This window comes from Condylura cristata, unplaced genomic scaffold (assembly GCF_000260355.1).
Source record: "Condylura cristata isolate star-nosed mole 26May11 unplaced genomic scaffold, ConCri1.0 scaffold00001, whole genome shotgun sequence".
In the NCBI taxonomy this organism is placed as follows: domain Eukaryota; kingdom Metazoa; phylum Chordata; class Mammalia; order Eulipotyphla; family Talpidae; genus Condylura; species Condylura cristata.
In genome coordinates, this window is record NW_004567102.1 from 42515340 (window position 1) to 42535100 (window position 19761).

A 19761-nucleotide genomic window follows, 5' to 3' on the forward strand; every position below is an offset into this window, starting at 1 on the left:
CCCCTCCTCCCCTCTCCCCCCTCCCCCTTTTGGTCTGGTTCAATTTTGTGTGTGTGGTGGTGGTGATATACTTACTTTCTGTTTATCTTTTGTGAAGCTGCTTTATATTTTTGCTGTCACTACCATATAGCCTTTACATAAAACACCTTAACAGAGAAAACAGCTCATTTTAAGCTTATAGTAACTTATCTTTGATCACCTATAAAAACTCCATCCTTTTACTGTCTTTTACATTATTAATGTCAAAATTTACTTCCTCTCGTGTTTTTGCTAAAAATTTATACCACCGATGGTTACTAGTTTTTTTTCTTTTATACTATCACTTAACACACCATCCTAATAGAGAGCTTAGTTTTGTCAGTGTGACTATATATTTTTTCATCTTTACCAGTGTGGTGGTGTTTTTTGTTTGTTTGTTTTGTTTTTTCGTATTTTCATATAAGACTGATAAGTTTTTTTTGTTTTTTAAGTTTGATAACCTTTTTTTCTGCATTTTCTCCAGGAAAGGCCAGTGTTAGTGAACTCACTCCTTCAGCTTATTTTTCTTTGGGAAAAACTTTATATCTCCTTCATGGCTGAAGGGTACATTTGCCTGATAAAGCACTGTAGCCTAACACTTATTTCAGTGTGTCACTTTACTCACAAGAAAATAACAGACAAGGAGAGAGTAATCTGCTGTTAAGGCTAAATGTGTTCCTTTTATGTTTATACACATACCAAACATACATCCTCCCAGTTGTCTTTAAGGTTTGTCATTGATTTGTGATTCTTAATTAGAATTTTTTTGGAGAACACAGGGCAATCTATTAGTTTCATAAATCTGACATACCTTTCCTCAGTTTTGGGAAATTCTCAGCTATTCTTTAAATAACTCTACCTCTTTTTTTTCTCTCTGGAATCTCAATTCTAATATTTGTGTTTTTGATGGCTACCATAGAAAATGTAGATTTTCTTCATTCTAAAATAGGATTTTCCTCTGCTATTCTGTGTAAATTCAAAACTATTTCCAAGTTATCTTTTTTTTTTTTCTTCATTTGTTAGGTCTGTCCTATTACGTGCACTTTCTAATTCATACAGTCATGCATCACTGAACAATAAAAATACATTCTGAGAATGTGAAGTTAGGAGGATTTGTCTTTGTGGAATGCCCTAAGGTGTACTTACACAAACCTAGATGGTATAGCCTGTTAACATACTGAAAACACTCAGTATATACCACATTGCCCCTGGGCTGCAAACCTGAATGAACAGCATGTTACTATTGAATACTGTAACTTCTAGTTGTAAGTTTAAAAAATACAGCATAAAAGGTAAAAATGTGTTAAGTTTGTATAGAACACATTGTTCATTAATGGAGTTTGCAGGTCTAGGAGGTGCTCTATGTGAGTTGGTAAGTTGTTTTGCATACATGATCTCGGATATAATTGTGTGCTATTGTAATCTTCCTAAATACTGTACATCTAGGATAAACAAATTTATAAATTTCTTCAGTTAGTATTCAGCTTATTTTTTTTACTCTTATAATAACACATAGCTCAGAATTCAGACACATTTTACAGATGTACAAGATATATTCATCATATCCTTATTTTATAATATTTTTGTTAAAAAGAAGATAGAAACACATATTAATTTAGGCCTACAACATTGGGTATCATCAATATTAGTATCTTCTACCTCTAATTTTTCCCTCTAGAGAGTTAGTTTTTTAAGCATTTCTTTTCTGATTCTTAAAATTTACTAACTGTTCAAAATCAGTTCTGATTTCCTTGAGTTAGTCTTACAACTCAAGTTGACAATTGCTTACTTGTCCAGACTGGTCTACTAATGTACTCTCTGTCCATCCAGAGCTCATGTTTGTGGCCTCTCTTAGGAGCAAGCATAAGGAGCTGGTAGCAGAATTGGGGACTAGGTTTACTATACATTGTGCATTGTGGGTACCCACAGACCTATTATAAATACAGTCCTAGGCTGTCACAGGTGGGCTTTTGCTGAAGGCAGTCCCTGTTCCCCACTTTAAAAATGGGCTGGCAGCTTTTCAGCCCATCTGACAATGCTGGTGCCTTTTCCTAATAAACCTGTCCTTTTAAAATGTAAAAAAATAATAAAAATGGCTTTAGCTATTCATGAGCCAAAGGCTGTGGTATTCTCAAGCTTGAGTCAATAGGGAAAAGTTATTGAAGCCTCCAGAAGGAATTTAGTTGAACCTAATAAGTTTAGCCTAGTGACACTCATGTTACATTCTGACCTACAGATCTGTAAGATAATCTGCATTTATTTATAACATAATTTGTTATGGCAACAATAATACTAAAACAGTTCAACATAATTTACTTTATCTTTAAAATTACCTGCCCTTTCTTCATTCTCACATTAAATATTTGAGTCTACTATTCCCAACCTACAATAGATTCTAGATACTTTGTATCCTGATTTTTTTCTGAGTGACTTTAACACAAGTTTTAATTTTTGAGCTTTAGTGCTTTATACATACAAGATTGTTACCTATAAACTGATATTTTTATTTCTTTGCAATTCAGATGCGTTTTATGCTGGCTTGAAGTCCAGTATTAACTAGGAGTACAAAAACAGTTACCCTTACCTTGTTTTTAATTTTATAGGGGAAATCTACAGTCTCTAACCATTGAGTATGCTATTCACTCTGGCTTTTTACATGTAGCTTTGACTATGCCATGATAGTTTCCTTCCATTGCTAGTGTTTTTTAGTGTTTTTGTCATGAAAATAACAAAAGATGCTTCCTATGATAATCATTTTGCTTTCTCCCCTTCATTCTATTATGTAAAGTGTTTTATATTGGTCATTTGAGTGTATTGCGTCATCCTTGCATTCTAGGAATAAACCTTTCTTAGTGTATCCTTTAAATGTGCTCCTTCATTCAGTTTGCTAGCATGATGTTTAGAATTTTTGTAGTAGTATTTATAAGGGATAATAGCCTTTAATTTACTTACCTTTAGCTATTAAGATAATACTGGCCTCAGCCCTCCCTGCTGGCACAGCGGGTTAAAGCACAGCACTGAGAAGCCTAAGCCACTTCAGCATGAGTTCAATCCCTGCTTGCCCCGGAGGTGACCACATGGTGTGGCAGAACTCTCCTGGCCGGCCCGCTGCTCCCCTCAGCAGCGTGTTTCCTTGATCTGCCTGTTCTGCTCCCCACTGTCTCCAGTGAAGCCTCTCACCACCCTGCACCTCTGGCCTGTACCCCAGTTCTATATGCATAAATAAAACTTAAAAAAAATTTTTTTTAAAAAATACTGGCCTCATAGAATGAATCAGAAATTGCTCCCTTTTCTTGAGTTTTTATACTAGATTGAGGAAGACTGTTTTTCTTTCAGTCTTTGGTAGAATTCACCTGTGAAGCCATTGAGTCCAGATATTTTCTAGTTGTTCATCTTCTTTATTAGGAATGAACAGAATCATTATACATGTGTAAGGTGTTTAGAGTATTAGGAATATCAAAGTAATATAAAATGTCTGATATAATGATGCATAATAATGAAAATGTTCTGTATTTATGCTATCATCTTAACTTTAAATGTAAGGTAGCTAGTTTTTCTATTGCATCATATAGTAATAATAAAGCTGTGATTTAATTGATTTCATATATTCTTTCTGTAGAGAAAAATTGTTTTGTATATTTGTGTTTCTAAAACTTTAGGTAGAACAGTTTTTTGAGCACTAAAACTTTCATACACTATTGTAATGATGGATATATGATTTTATACATTTGTCAAAAGCCATCAAATTGTACAGCAGAGTGAACCCTAATGCACTTTATGGATCCTAGTTATTAGTGATGCATGAATATTGGCTCATCAGTAGTGATAAATATACCACAATGATGTGTAAGAGTCATAACAATGCAACTATATGTAGGGTAGGGAGAAGGCAGTGAGTTGTTTAGGTTTATATGGAAACACTATATACTTTCTGTGCAGCTTTTTTATAAATCTAAAATTTACCGTAGAAAGTAATACCTATTAAATTAATGATAGTGATATCTGATAATGAGTTCCTAATTGATAATACAAGTAACCATAGGGGGTAGTATCTAAGCAGTAAAACAGCATTTGTGAGAAAGTTTTTTATTGTTAAATTTGGTCTTTATTCTGCCATTTTCAAGTTAAAAATGGCCATTTCAGTTTCTTTGATATTTATTTTTCTTTTGGTTTTTTTATTAGGTGTACTAGCCCTGTCTTGGTACCCACCCTATTCATATGATGAGAATGGATTACCTACTGATGACTTGGTACCAACTATTTTGGATAAAGCTCACAAATATAACCTGAAGGTATTTTTCTATTGAAATATAAATGACATGTAGCATAATGTTAGATTAGTTTCAGATGTGTAATGTCATAATTCTATATATATAGTGAAATGATCATCACAGTAAGTAGATTACATCTATCATGTTTTAAGAGAATTTTTTGAGAGATCTATTTAGCAATTTTCAAATATATACTACACAGTATAGTTAACTATAGTCATCATGCTGTTTAGTATATCCCTAGTACCTACTTACAACAGAAGCTTTTTACCAATTTTACCCATTCCCTACTTTATATAATCACAAAAATCACAAATCCATTCTCTGTATCTGAGTTCTTTACTGTGATTATATAATATTTGACTTTCTGATAACCTAGTTAGTATAATGACCTCATGGTCCAACCATGTAGCAAATGGGAAGATTCTTTTTCAGGCTGAATAGTACATTGTGTTAACACACATTCCATTTTTTTTTTTTTTTTTTTTTGTCTTTTGTTGGACACTGAGGTTTTTTTTCATTTCTTAACCATTGCAAATAATGATGCAAGGACCATGGGAGTGTAAATATCTTTTCAAGATTTTTTTTGTTTCCTTCAGATGAATATTCAGAAGTAGAATTGTTGAATCCTGGTAGTTCTGTTTTTAATATTTTGAAGGACTTGTGTTCTTTTCCCATTGTGGCTGCACCTACTTATATTTCCACTACTAATGACAAGAGGTACCATTTCTCCACATCCTCATCATTTGTAATTTTTTGTCTTTGTGAAAGTAGCCATTTAAACAGTTGTGAAGTGATAACTTATTCTGCTTTTGATTTTCATTTCCCTCATAGGTGTTTTTGAGCACCATTTCAGGTACTTATTTCCCATTTATATGTATTCTTAGGACAGTGTTTATTCAGAACTTCTGCCAATTTTTAATTGAATTGTTTAGAATTTTGTGTGAGTGTGTGTTATGAGTTGTGTGTGTTTTTTAGAACCTATTTTTAGGCATTGGCCACTTAATACATGATTTGCAAATATTTTCTCCCATTCAACCTTTGCATTTTGATTGTTTCCTTTGCTGGACAGAAGTTTTAGTTTGATGTAATTCCACCTGTTTGTTTTTGTTTTTATTCTTTGCTATTGGTGCTAATCATCACCAACACATCTGTTGAAAAACTTAACTGTTTTTCTTATAGCAGTTTTATGATTGCAGGTCTTGTGTTGAAGACATTAATACATTTTAAGTTAATTTTTTTGTATCATGTTAAGATGTTGGTTCAGTTTCATATTTTTTACGGCTGGTCAGTTTTCAAACTCCATTCTTTGAAGAATCTGTATTCTTCCATTGTCTCATCTTGACTCCTTTGTCTTAAGTGATCATATATACATGAGTATATTTCTATTCATTTTCATTGATTTTTGTATCTATATGCTAATAGTACACTGTTTTGATTATTGTAGTTTTATGATAGTTTGAAATCTGAAGCTAATGCCTCTAGCTTTGTTCTTTTTCTGTTATCTTGAGGAAAAAATGCTTTCAGGGTGATTGTATATAAATTTTAAGACTGTACTGAAGCTCTAGCTTGCTGTGAATAAGATGGGCATTTGAACGATATACATTCTTCCAATTCATGAGTAGAAACTGTTTTCACTTAACTCTTCAGTTTCTGTGACAAGTAAGTTCTACCAATGAAACGTTATCCAATTCATAAATGTCAGAGATAGAAGAGTTTTACAGGTAAAGTACTGGAGTTCTTTAACAATAGATGAGCCTTATAGGAGATGTTAATCTTTTATTATACCTAATTTTTAGTGTACAGATCTTTCATATCCTTGGTTTAATTTATGTATTTTAGACATTAAAATCAAAAAAAATTTTTTAGAGTTCTTTCTCTATACCTTCTTTGAGTTTTTTTAATCATAGTCAAATGTTGTCTACTGAGATGATTATTTGTTTTTCTATCCTTTTTTGTTTTGTGATATATCAGTGATGGATTTGTGAGGTTAAGCATCATTGCAGCCCTGAAATAATTTCCACTTATTCATGGTGTATATAATCCTAAGGATGTACTACTGAATTCAGTTTACTAACACTTTGTTAAAAACTTTTTCAGCCATTTTGATCAGATTTTGACCTATGATTTTATTTCATGACATTCTTTCCTTGTATTATACCATGATAATGCTGATCTGGTAAATGAGTTTACATGTGCTCCCTCCTATTTTATTTTTAGAAGTATTATGTTGATATTCTTTAAATGCTTTGTAGACTTCATCAGTGAAGGCATCTGGCCCTAAACATTTGTTTGTGGATGTTTTTTTAATTACTGCTTTAATGTAAACTGCTCAAATTTTCTTTTTCTTCACATTTCAGTGTTAGTAAGATGTATGTTTCTAGGGATTTATGCATACTACAGGTGTATACATACAATTTAGTTAGTATCCTTTCATCTAAGAGTGTCTTTTGACATCTCTTGTAAGCCTCATCTGTTAGTAAAGAACTTACTACCTTTTCATATGTAAAACTCTTGTATCTCCTTCAGTTTTGGATTGGAAGCTTGTTTCTTGGTGGAGCTTACGTGGTGGGCAGTTTCCCTTGTACAAAACAGGTTCTTTTTTTCCCTCTAGCTTCTGTCCTGTCTTTACCTTTTATTTAAAATAAATGTGCAGTGGGTATCTTTGTGCTTCTCTTATAAAATTTGAATGTCTTAAAAAGATCCCAGGCTTCCTATAATATAAATGTTAGCTTGCTTGATGTTTTCCCATAAGTCTCTTAAGTTACCTTTACTTTTTTCACTATATCTCTTTATTAGTTCTGCCACCTTGATAATTGATCCTTCTGCTTCTAGTTAGTTGCTAAACCTCTTGTATTTTAAACTCAACTCCATTACTTTTGAATACTTGCTTAAAATGCTCATTTGATCAAGCATATGTTCCCAATCTCAGTGATCACCTTTATCTTTACTATAGATATTTAGAAAATCTTTTTTTTTTCCCAGTTAAATCACATGCTTCCTTTCCATGAAGCACCTTTTTCTCTTGTTGGGGGCATAGTCTTCCTCATTTCTCTTCACAGATGTTTTGGATGGGGGAAAAAAATACTCCAGTCTTGATAGAGGTGCCTCAGGTTCAGAGATAAAAAAGTATTGTTTAATCCAGTTGTAGTCTCCTGGTTGTCTCTCAGATCTTTATAACTATCCAAGCAGCCTACTTTGTCTTATTGGCTCCCAGTAGTTGAAGTTTTATCAATACCTGTCAGTATCATAAAGAAGAGAATTTCAGTTAACATGTAGTTGCAGATTGACTAGAGCTGAACTACAGGCGATTTAGGTCCATTTTTTCTCTGTTCCTATCAGCACAAACCCTGCTAGTCACTTAACCTGATAAAGGAATATGTCCTCTGGGGCAGCAGCCATATAAGCCCATGTGCCAAGTGTACACAGTGGTCTTTCACATAGACACTAGCAGTGTGGTGCTGATAGATAATAAAAGGTGATGTCTACAACCTTCCCAGTCTATAGAGAATAATACAGTAAGCTTATATGGGTATTTAGGGCTCAGCTATGAACATAGACCTCTTTCACAGAAGGGATCAGGTGTCCCAGTCTCTCGTGCTCTCTTCTTTGACCTACTGGTCATTTCCTGATAAGAATCCCTTTCCTACTTATTTTAGACCTGTGGAATCTGTATATGTAAATCACTCATCATCAGAATGAGGTGACCTCCTCATTCAGGAGGTATGTCCTCCTGGAGAGGAAGTAGGAAAACTGGAGTGCCAGAAAGACTAGGTGCTAAGTATAGGGTTGTAGCCATGACGAATTCATATCTACCATCTGAGAACTGATCTTCAGTTTGTACCCATGGCACAAGACAGTATCAATCTGTTATCTTTTAGAGCTAATATTTTTTTGGGGAGGAAGGGGGGCTCACATTTGGAGTGCCAGATGTAGCATTCAAACCCTTCACTCTTCAGGGAGAAAGTGGAGTTGTAGGTTCCCTCCTGATTGTGGGTTACTGTACCAGGAGTAAGGTTTGTGTTTGCATTTTATCTCAGTCGCAACAAGATTTTTTGTCTTTGCCTGATTTTATAGGAGTTACTTAAATCGCTTTTAGATTTCTTTCAGAAAATTATCTTCTATGTATTAGGTTTGCTTATATTCTTGGGAGGATATAGCATGAGGATACTAAAATGACTATTTCAAAAATTGTAATTACAAAAAAACTTTGTGAAATAGATGTTTTAACTAGTCTTATCACTTATTTTAGCAGAAAAGGGAGCTAACATGTTCTTTTGTGAAGTCATTAGTGGCGATGTATACATGTGAATCTTAGATTATAAAGACCAGTATTATTAAAAATGTCCATTTCTATACAGTAGTTAGAAAGTGAACTGCTCTTCAACAGTTTCTCAAAGTTGATTAAATTCTGAAGACAGCTCTGAGACCAAGTATATTCTACCCAAATATTAAGGAGAATTCTCACAGTATATTTATTTGAGAAGTTATTAAACTATGTTAACAATTAGAAGTGATGATTAAACTTAAATAGGAAGTCTTAAACGAGTATTGTTAAATACTTTTTAAATTTGATTGTCATACCTAGTAATGCATATACATCCTGCCTTTTGTAAAACTTAAAATCCAAAAGTTTTAGATAATACAAAGCATAATCTACACAATTAAAAACAAACCTTCAATATCCTAAATAAATTTTCTCCCCTTTTTGAAAGGAAAAACAGTAAGACATGATTAAACAATGTCAAGATTAAAAATGGAAATGGTTAAAGAAATAGAATACAAAAATTTAAATCTTATTTCTGTTCTCAAAATAGATTTTTGCCTGTTTTCTTCAATACTGAAGAAACAGATGAGTTACTTTTCTACTATATTTCACTATCAAGTGTTATGAAACATGCTGGCCCTCCAAACATGCAGTTTATAAAAATGTTACCTTAACGCAATTTTTAAAAGTCAAGATTCTGGAAGTAGGATAGCCAGTGGGTTTGATTCAAGATCTCTGAGGAAGTTGTAGTCATTTTAAGGCTATAGTATCTACTTTCACATGTAGTGGCTGACTGGCTGGCCTCACTTGCTTTTAGTTATTGGCACCTTAGATGTAGTGAGGTGACTGGAACCTAAAAAATACACAAGTCCATAGGATTCATATGTTACAGGAACAAATACAGAAGAAACTTTTGGCATTTTATTTTATTTTATTTATTTTTTTAAAGATTTATTTATTCATACAGAACTGGGGTACAGGCCAGAGATGCGGAGGGTGAGAGGATTCACCAGAGACAGAGTGGGGCGCAGAACAGGCAGATCGACGAAGTACACTGCTGAGGGGAGCAGCGGGAGGGTCAGGAGAGGTCTGGCGCGCCATGTGGTCTCCTCCCGGGCAGGCGGAAATCGAACTCATGCGGAGGTGGCTTAAGCTTCTTTGTGCTGTGCTTTAACCCGCTGCGCCATGGCATTTTATTTTTAAGGATATAAACTCACTAAATGGGAAAACACGGATCAGATGGGAAGAATCAAAGTTGCTAGAATGACCATTCTCAAGCTTTTGTATTTTACATAATATAATCTATAAGTACAATCACAGTAAATGTTAGAAAAAAGTAAACTTTAAAAAAGTTGATTGTCATCCAGCTATCCACGGTACTATAAAATGGCAGAAGCTAAGAACATGCTATTAGCATAGTTTAGAGATCAGTGAAACCTAGTACAGAGCTTTTTATATAGAAATCTTTTTTTCAGTAATCATTTAGAATCAAAGGTAAACAAAATGCTAATGATGTTGGCTTAGTTTTTAAATTTATCTATTGTTGGGCAGTAATTTTCATGTCTAATCTTAAATTGTTCACTTCAAATTTATTCTTGTTTTTCAATACAATATAAAAGTGAACATGTCATAGTTAAGACTATCCTGACTTCTTAGATTGTTACTGATGTAAAAACTGCAGAAACTTTCCATTTTGCTCTGAAACTTTGTTTACATTTCCTAATAGATGACAAGCTGATTTTTATTTTTTTCAATATAGGTAATTGAATGTAAGTTCTTTCAGAGAGAACCTAGATCACTGTTCAATTTACTTCCAAACAAAAATACAAAAAAAAAAAACTTACTTTGCTTTAATTTTCTTCTTTTAGCAGCTAAATAGTTACTAGGAAACAAGCTGTAACTTAGGGTAGAGACAAATAGCTAAATAGGCAAGCACTTTGTTATATTCCTGCCCATATAGACTTTTCTTTATGCTTTATAATCCTGAAGCTGTTAAGGCAGCATCTCTAAAATTGGCTACTTAGCAAAAACTGAGTATGGTATACTCATCGTTGGCACTAGAAATCTGCCATAGACCTATAAAAAGTTATTGTTCATAAGACAGGTTCAAAACTTTGCACCCCTAATCTGCTATAATCCATGGAGCTGAGAGGGAGCAGTACTTCATAATTAAGTTGCCTATTGGAGTACTTTCCAGTTTTTAACGGGAAAGTAAAAATGTTTGGATGTGTGATGATATTTTTCTACCTTTTAAGGCTTCTATGTATAGTGCTAGGAGTCTACTTGTCTACATACATGTTACATCTGATGACTGGGGAAAAAAAGAACCAGTCTCACTGGTGTTTCCCAAAAGTTGTGGAACAATTTGTCTTTGTGTCTAGGAAGGAATTCTGTAGATACTAAAAAGTAGATTGGGAACCAAGACATTAGCCCTTGTTCCAACTGTGTAACTCTTTAAGTCCTTGTGCTACTTACTTCCTGTACCTTACGGTTTCATCCTGTCCTTTCACAAATGAAGATAAGTTGGTTTGTGTTATTAGATTGTGTGATTTCTGTTGGGCTGATGTTGCAGATATATTTTATCATTAAAGTAGTAAATCCTGTTTTTAAAAAGAATGGAAATACTGACTTGACTTTATATTAGCAACCAAAAGGGAGTGTTTGTTTATAGTAACTTGTTAGAATTGCTTAAATTCTAAGGCAGTAAGATATGTAAGTTCTGTACTAATAAACTGGGACCTACCATTCACACAATTGATCATGGCAGAAACTTCAAATATAAAAAAATAGCTAAATTCAAATCAAGAAAATCTGCCCCTTTTCTCCAATTAAATTAGATTTGCTAGGTTCTTCCCATCAAAAACAGCCCTTATGAGCTATGAAAATGTTTTCCTTTATTTTTGTTGAATAGGGAATTTATTTCAGTTAAACTTTAATATATCATTTAGTTTTATTATATAATGTAATTTGTATTTAGTCTCTAAATTGTAATTTATTAACAAAGTCAAGTCATGTTTTTTCCAAAGAAATTTAGATGTTTCATACTTCTGCACATTCACTAGAGCAAGGGCTGTATATAGCATTTTTGACTGTCACTGGGTAGACCTCTGTTGGGAAATCTATACAAATCAGAACTGGTTATTTTCTACCATGTCTTTTCCCATTAATAACACCGCGGTGTAAATATCCTTTGAGATTGACAAATGTAAATGGATTATTTTGTAATTCATTATCTAAAAGTTTTTTATTATAAATTTTGTATCTTCACACTGTACTGTATTTACTACTTATCACAGTCCTTTCAGTGCAGTCTTTAGTGACTTAATTTGGTTTATCTTTTTAAAAACCAACTTTTTCAATTTCTACTCCAGCCTTTTGCTAACTTTAGGCTTAATTGTTTTTCAAGGTTCAGGCGTAAAATTTAAGTGGCTTATTTTGTCTTTTAGTGATAAATGTACACGTTACAAAGTGTTATTACAGAACTGCATTTTAATAGGTTTTGGTATGTTTCGACTTTTAGTGCTCAATTTACAATTTGTACAGCTCATAGTACAAAGAGCAGAACAAATACTCAGCATAAGTTTTTCATATGTATATCAAAACAGTCAGTTAGGCAGTATAGTATTTTAACTATAATCCCCATGTTGCACATTATTACACACTCATGATTTATACTGGAAATGTACCTTTTGAACACCTTTCCTACCCCCAGTCCTCCTGTGACCTTTAGCAACTGATTTATGAGCACTTTTAGATTTTATAAAATAGTGCAGTCGTAGTTTTTATCTTCATTTTAGCATAATGCTTTCATGGTACATCAGTTTTATTGCAAGTAGCAATATTTCATTTTTTATGACTAATACTTCATTTTGTCTGTATATGTGTGTGTCACAGGTTTTCTATTGGTGTACATTTAGGGTTTTCTCTATTTTTTTGCTATTGTATATAAGACATTGCACATAAAGGTGAAGATATTTTGAAAGTAGTGTTTTTGTTTTCTTCAAATTAATACTGAGAAGTGAAATTACTGGATCATACGGTAGGTTGTCATTTCTCAAGGAACCTTTATACTGTTTTCCATAGTGTTTCCTTTAGCCATAACTACTTGATTTTGACTTGCATTTCCATGATGATTACTAATGTTTAGCTTCTTACTAAGACAAGTTAAATACAATATACCCAACTTTAGACCCTTGAGCAAGGGGGAACTAGTAGATAAAAGGAAAAAAAAAAATAACTGTTCTCACCTAGTAAAAACATTTTTAACCAATAAATTGGACAACCTAGAAAAAATCTCTGGCAACACAGATTAGTACTAGTACAGAGATTCACTCAGTAATCAAATAACTGCATTGACTAATTGTGCCAAGCATTCAGAATTAATACCAATTATATTCTAACTTTTTCTAAAAAATGGAGGATGGGATATTTCTAAAGAGATGTTATCATGATAATATTACCCTGATATTCCAACTGGAGAATGATGCTATGGGAAAAATACTGTTTTATTGCTTATTAACATGGATGTCGAATATTAGCATACCTACAATACATTGAAAGTATCACTTACCAAGACCCAGCGTGATTTATTTGAGGGATGTAGCAATGGTTCAACATCACAAGTTTCTTGTGATGCAGTACATTAACAAAATCATTAAAATACAATCATTTGAGTTAATGCATAAATAAAAGCATTTGAAAGAAATCAGCATCCTTTCATAAGAAAAAATTGAATAACGAAGTTAACTATAGAGGAAGCACCCTCAAAATAATACAGACCTTATATAAAGCCCATGGCTAATATCCTTAACAGAATAGAGCTTTTCTTCTAATATCAGAAACAACGATACCTACTTTCAGACAACACCCTGAGATGACATCGAAGAAATAAATGAATTCAGTAAAGCTATAGGACATAGTCAGTATCCAAAAACTTTTTTTTTTTTTTTTATTCCTTTTTTGTGCCATTAGTTTAGGAGTTTGTTGTTTTCCTCCCACCTACTTGTAGATTTTATGGCTTTGTATTATATTCTAGCTTTATAATGTTATATATGGTTTCCCATCATGTCATCTATCCTAAAGAATTTGTATCCTGCTGTAGTGAATGGAATGTTCTACAGATAATGTTAGGCTCATTTGGTTTAATGTACTATTTAAAGGTATGTGTCTTCATTTTCAATTTCTGCCTGCTCTACACTTTATTGAAAATGGGGTTGAAGACCCTAATATTACTGTTATTATACATTTTTCTTCATTTGTGCTAGTAGGGTTTTTTATATTTAGGTACTCCCATGTTGGATGTGTGTACTTTTATGATTATAATACTCTGCCTTTATCACTACCCAATAACCATTGTCTTAACCATCATTGTCTTGTTTCTGTTTATGGCTAAAAAGTCTTCTTTGATATGACTTTTGTCTATTACTTACATTATCTTTTCACATTGACTGTTATGTTTGCCCTTTAAGCAAAAGAACCTTATGTAGGCAGCATCTAGTTAGTGTGCCTTCTGATTTGATGCATTCAGTTCAGTTACATAAGAGTACTAGTGTACTTAAACACTTTCTTTTTCACTCTTTTTCTGTGATGGTATATCTTGTTTTTCCCTATTGTGGATCAGCTTTGTTTTTATTTTGTTATTATAGTAGGCTTATATGAAACACCTTATAGATAAGTGTTCATTTTAGGCAAGTGTCAATAGACTTGAAGGTCTCTTGTGTTATGTCATGATATGGCCTCTTCTTTGTGTACAGGTGTACTTATGAAGAATTCGTAGTGACAATTATATTTATTTTCTTTGCCCTTCACTCTGTAGTTAACACATCACACAGGTATAGAATTTTCTTATTTTAACTCTTTACCAGCTTGAATAAATACTTCCCACAAATGAAGTGGTGTTGAACTTCAGATCTTGTTCCTCTGAGAAAGCATTCATTTCTCCTTCATATAGTAAGGATACATTTCCCAGATAAGAGTATTTTATTTTCAACACTTTCTCTGTTGAGCGAGCTGTTATTGTATTCCTGCCCCACTACCTTTAAGAATTGGTGACTGTATGTCCTGACAGTGTTTTTGCAGTGAGATAATGAATTACTAGCTTTGTAGACTTAAATGTCCAAATCTTTCCTCAGATTTGGGAAGTTCTGTTATTGTTTTTTTTTTTTTTAAATAAACTCTGTGCCTTTTTCTCTGGAATTTGTTTTTCTGCTACTGTTTGATGCATACCCATTGCTGTAGTCCTTTTTATGTTTTGTCTTCTCATGTTATAAAATCCATATAAAGTTTTTTATTCTATCTGGTGAACTCTGCTCCATATCTCTACTGCTAAATTATTGTTATTGAAATTTTCATCAACAAAATTTGGTTTTTAAATATATGCATTTTTTAATTCAATGAGTTTCTTTCTGAAAGATGTCATGCCTTTTCACTTATTTTTCAGTATTCAACCTTGTATTCTGGGTAGTGTATACTTCTCTTTTTGTAATGCTTTAAATTTTTTATATTCTTTATAGTAGATTCATACATATTTGAAGTAATGGATTACTCCTTATAACTCTTTGTTGTTGTCTCACCATATGGGTTATAATGAATTTCTTTTCTGTGTTTGTATACCTGTTTCACTCTTCTGGCTCATTCTCTAGTGTACATTTTTGAACTTCATTGTCTTCTGTAGTTCAAGTTCTCCAGACTATTGGAGACCTTTCTTGTTTTTCATCAGGTGGCAACATAGTTTAAGTTTGTGGTTTCTGAGAATGTCATGCACTGGCACTTGGGAACTAGCTGAAGGACCTGCTCTCCTACCACCCCATAATAAAGAGTTCCTTCGTGGTATGCTGAAATCTCATTTGAAAGGTTGAATTTTGCAAGTTCTCTCTCCTGCCTGAGTGCTAACTCTGGTCTATTCTCTCTCATCAGATGTTTTTTTTTTTTTTTTTTTTTTTTAAAGATTTATTTATTTATTCATACAGAACTGGGGTACAGGCCAGAGGCTCAGGGACGGTGAGAGGCTTCACCAGAGACAGAGTGGGGAGCAGAACAGGCAGATTGACGAAGTACACTGCTGAGGGGAGCAGCGGGCGGGTCAGGAGAGGTCTGGCTCGCCATGTGGTCTCCTCCGGGGCAGGCGGCAGGCGGGAATCGAACTCATGCGGAAGTGGCTTCAGATTCTCAGTGCTGTGCTTTAACCCGCTGCGCCACCAGGGAGGGCCTCATCAGATGTTTTTACAGAAGTTTCTTTGTGTCTTCCAGCTTACCTGAGAGATTCCTCCTAGGGACTTAGGTTAAGGTTCTAAGTCTTAAAACACTATAACATTCAGGAATTATTAGATTGTACTTTATGAAAAATTTACTTTGGCTGCAGGGTAGAAACTGGCAAGATCAAAACTAGAAGCATGAAATGATGTATTTATTTACATGACTCAAAAGATAACATAACCATTTAATTTCATATATAGTATTCTATTTTGACATCATTTTAGTAATTGGTCTGATACTCTTCCATTGGAAAAACTAGAAATACTGGCTTTTTAAAGTTACTGCAGTTTTACTGAAGGATGCACTTGTGAAAATGCAACACTGTATTTTCTGAGGTATCATTACATAGAATTCAAATATACTCTTTACAAATCTTCTTTCAATTAAAAATTACAGACCTACTATTAAACAACCTACTGCCCTAACAATTGCTGCAGACATGAATTTGACCTTACTTTTCTTTGTCATATACTTTGTATATAATAATGAAGGCCTGTTTTACTGAAACCATAGCTCAGTAACTGCTTCCTGGCTTTTAATCAGTGCTACAAGTTTTCACAGAATTGATGTAAAATCCATTTTAGTTTACATTGCAGTAGTATAGATGTCTCTAATTCCATATTTGCTTCATAGGGAGTGAACCCTTGAAATAATTTGTGCTAATAATAAAGACTAGTACAGATGAATGGCAGTAGTTTCTTTGTGTTTGTATGATTTTTGTTTTAGTTAAAGGAATATGTGCATCCTAAAAGTTCTCCTTTATATTACTACTGGTTATTAATCTTAATTTAAATAAATTATCATTAATTTTGTTAATAAGATTTGCTACTGATGTCATAAAACTAAGGATAAGAGTGACTGTAGGCTATATTTCTTTAAGATGTTTGAATTCTGATTGCCTGCATTCCCTCCAACTGGCAGGGTGATGTTTTACTGAACCTATATTACTCACTAAGATGTGCAAAATAGTCTTATTTACTATTGTATCAGATTTTTCTCTAATCAATTTTTTTTTCATTTTAGGTCACTTTTCACATTGAACCTTATGCCAGTCGAGATGATAAAAACATGTACAAAAATGTCAAATATATTATAAACAAGTGAGTGTCCTCTATCTTTACTGTTAGGAACATTTCTTTAAGTTCCTTACAAATCACTTATTTTCTCTGCAAAATTACAGAATAGTTTGCAACAAACTGTTACAAAACAATTTATATAATCATGTAGAGATTGGGGGTTTTATGCTGTTATTTATAAATTTAAATATAATTGATTTCATGTTTAATAATGTCAAATATGTACAGTATCTTATTTACTAATGTGTAAAATCAAAAATGCATTTTAATGATCATTTATATAACAAACTGCACTGATTGCCATAGACAAAAATTGTTGAAAAATTAAGGTAAATGAGTTTTGAATATTCATTTCACTTACATATGTTTGTATTCTAGATATGGAAGTCATCCAGCCTTTTACAGGTATAAGACTAAGACCGGCAAAGCACTTCCTGTGTTTTATGTCTATGACTCCTATATCACAAAACCTGAAATATGGGCTAATTTACTAACCCCCGTAGGGTCTCAGAGCATTCGCAATTCTCCCTATGATGGACTGTTTATTGCACTTCTGGTAGAATACAGACATAGATTTAATATTCTCCATGGTGGTTTTGATGGAATCTACACGTACTTTGCAACAAATGGTTTTACATATGGCTCATCATATGAGAATTGGAGTAGTCTCAAATCTTTTTGTGATAAATACAACTTATTATTTATTCCAAGTGTGGGTCCAGGATATATAGATACTAGCATCCGCCCATGGAATTCTCAAAACACTCGGAACCGAATCAATGGGAAGTATTATGAAAATGCTCTGAAAGCTGCACTCCAAGTTCACCCCAGTTTAATTTCCATCACCTCTTTTAATGAGTGGCATGAAGGAACTCAGATTGAGAAAGCTGTTCCAAAAAGAACCAGTAAAACTGTGTATCTGGATTACCGACCTCATAAACCAAGTCTTTATTTAGAACTCACTCGCAAGTGGGCTGAAAAATATGGTAAGGAAAGAGTAACTTATGCACTAGATTATGAAGTACCTGTTTCATAAGTTATCACCCAATTTCAATGTCTTTTATCTTTGACTAAATGTACTTCATCATTGCCTCCCTTCACAAGCTGCACTAAGAAAAGTGTACATAATAGTCCTTGTGGCATTATTTGCTAAATTTCTAACAAAATTAAAATCGTGGTTTTACAGCAATTTAAGAGGTCAGTATACATTTAAATACTTTGGGGCCCAAAGAATTAGGATTGTATATATATATATATATATATATATGTGTGTGTGTGTGTGATATCTGTTGAAGAAAAGAGAAAGCGATCTAGTATGTCTCATTTCTATTTTGTGATATCCTTCTTTTGTTATTGTTCAGACTAATGTCTTACTGTGAACTTATATTAGGAAGGTTTGCTTTCTACATAACAGTATGGTCACTTATATATAGCATGGTAGATTTTTTGCATGTTCCTTTTTTACAATGTCGAGCCTTAGATTTTAGAGCCTATAGAAAGTTCCTTCATAAAATATTACATCTTATAATTCATTTAAAAATTATTATAAAGCTATAATTTTTAAAGAGCCTTGTCTCTATTTCTAAAGTTTACTATATATATAGTGCCCCCATCAGATTAAATTGAATCAAAATGCACTTTATCACTATAGTAAATATCTAATATATGCTATTAAATTAATATCTAGGTACTTATTAAAGAGAAGCAATAGGGTAATTTTACTCTGGTACTTTGTACCAGAGTATGAAAATGTTGAAAGCCATCAGGTGACATTTTGTGATTTGAAGTAAATGTTTTTGAAAAGAGGTATCACTAATGTCAAAAGAGCATATTTCCTGGTGAATGGCCAGAACACAGGAAAATAGTATAATAGCAATGTAGGAAGTAAAGGAAATTCCTGAAATGAATCGCTATCATATAAGCAAAATTCTTTATGAACTTTTTTTTTTAATTTGGCTCATTATGTTTTCTTAATTTTTGCTAATATAACACACTATTATTAAAGTTTAGAGAAAAATTTGTTAGGAGTATACAAAACAAAATCAAATCTTTAACATGGGAGTACCACCACTATCTAACCTAGTGCACACATCAATAATTTATTCCAGCACACTTTACCTCTGACATTTGCTATGGATCCCAACACCCTACTCAAACCACTAACAGTAAGTCAGAGTAGGTAAAACAGTAATTTTCTGCAATAAAGACAATCTAATTGCGTAATAGTTTTAGTATAAGCAGTTAGGGGAAATTCTCCAATTTTAGAGAGGAATGCTTTCAAACAACCTTCAGGTATTTGTTACAGCTGCCTTTAACCTTTTGACTTTAATACAGTTTAGTTCATTGTGAATAAGAGTGAACTAAGTTTTCTAAGCTATAGATTTGTATTTAATAAACTAAAAAAATTAAAACATTGTAATATACGCAGTGCATGAAACATGATTCTTTCATAGTTTAGTCGTTTTGAGTTGTCATTTTGACTATGTAAAATCTTTTCTGCTACTCCCTTTAAGGATTAACATTGTCAAAAACTGCTGTTATTTATGTTGTCTGTAATTAAAAGATGACTATTTTGTTACATGGAGTAAACTTTTCATCTAATAAAAGCTTATATGAAATATAAGAAAACTTAATGATTTACTTTATCCAGCCCGAACTCTTTATTTATCCAGCCCGAACTCTTTATTTATAAGATGTCATTATAGTGATCTTCCCCTAAAATATCAAAAGTAACCAGCCACCAAAAGACCTACAAGTTTAATAATACCATACATTTTTTCAGATTGAATATAATGGCTACCTAAAACATCCTTAAAAGAACTTGATCTAATTATGAGAAAAGTTTTTGGCCCAGATATTCCTTTTTCTAGAACTG

The 19761-nt window shown here is 32.9% G+C and overlaps 1 protein-coding gene across 2 annotated transcripts in view; it reads left to right on the top strand.

The window, feature by feature from the left end:
• MANEA (mannosidase, endo-alpha) overlaps positions 1–19502 on the top strand; it is a 37401-nt gene extending 17899 nt beyond the window's left edge. For both annotated transcript variants that reach the window (XM_004673707.2, XM_012720639.1), the window contains 3 exons: positions 4201–4310; positions 16834–16910; positions 17265–19502. In XM_004673707.2, coding sequence (XP_004673764.1) covers positions 4201–4310; positions 16834–16910; positions 17265–17922 — 845 coding nt within the window. In that variant the 3' untranslated portion in view covers positions 17923–19502. The remainder of the gene's footprint in view (positions 1–4200; positions 4311–16833; positions 16911–17264) is intronic.
• Positions 19503–19761: the final 259 nt, after the last annotated feature.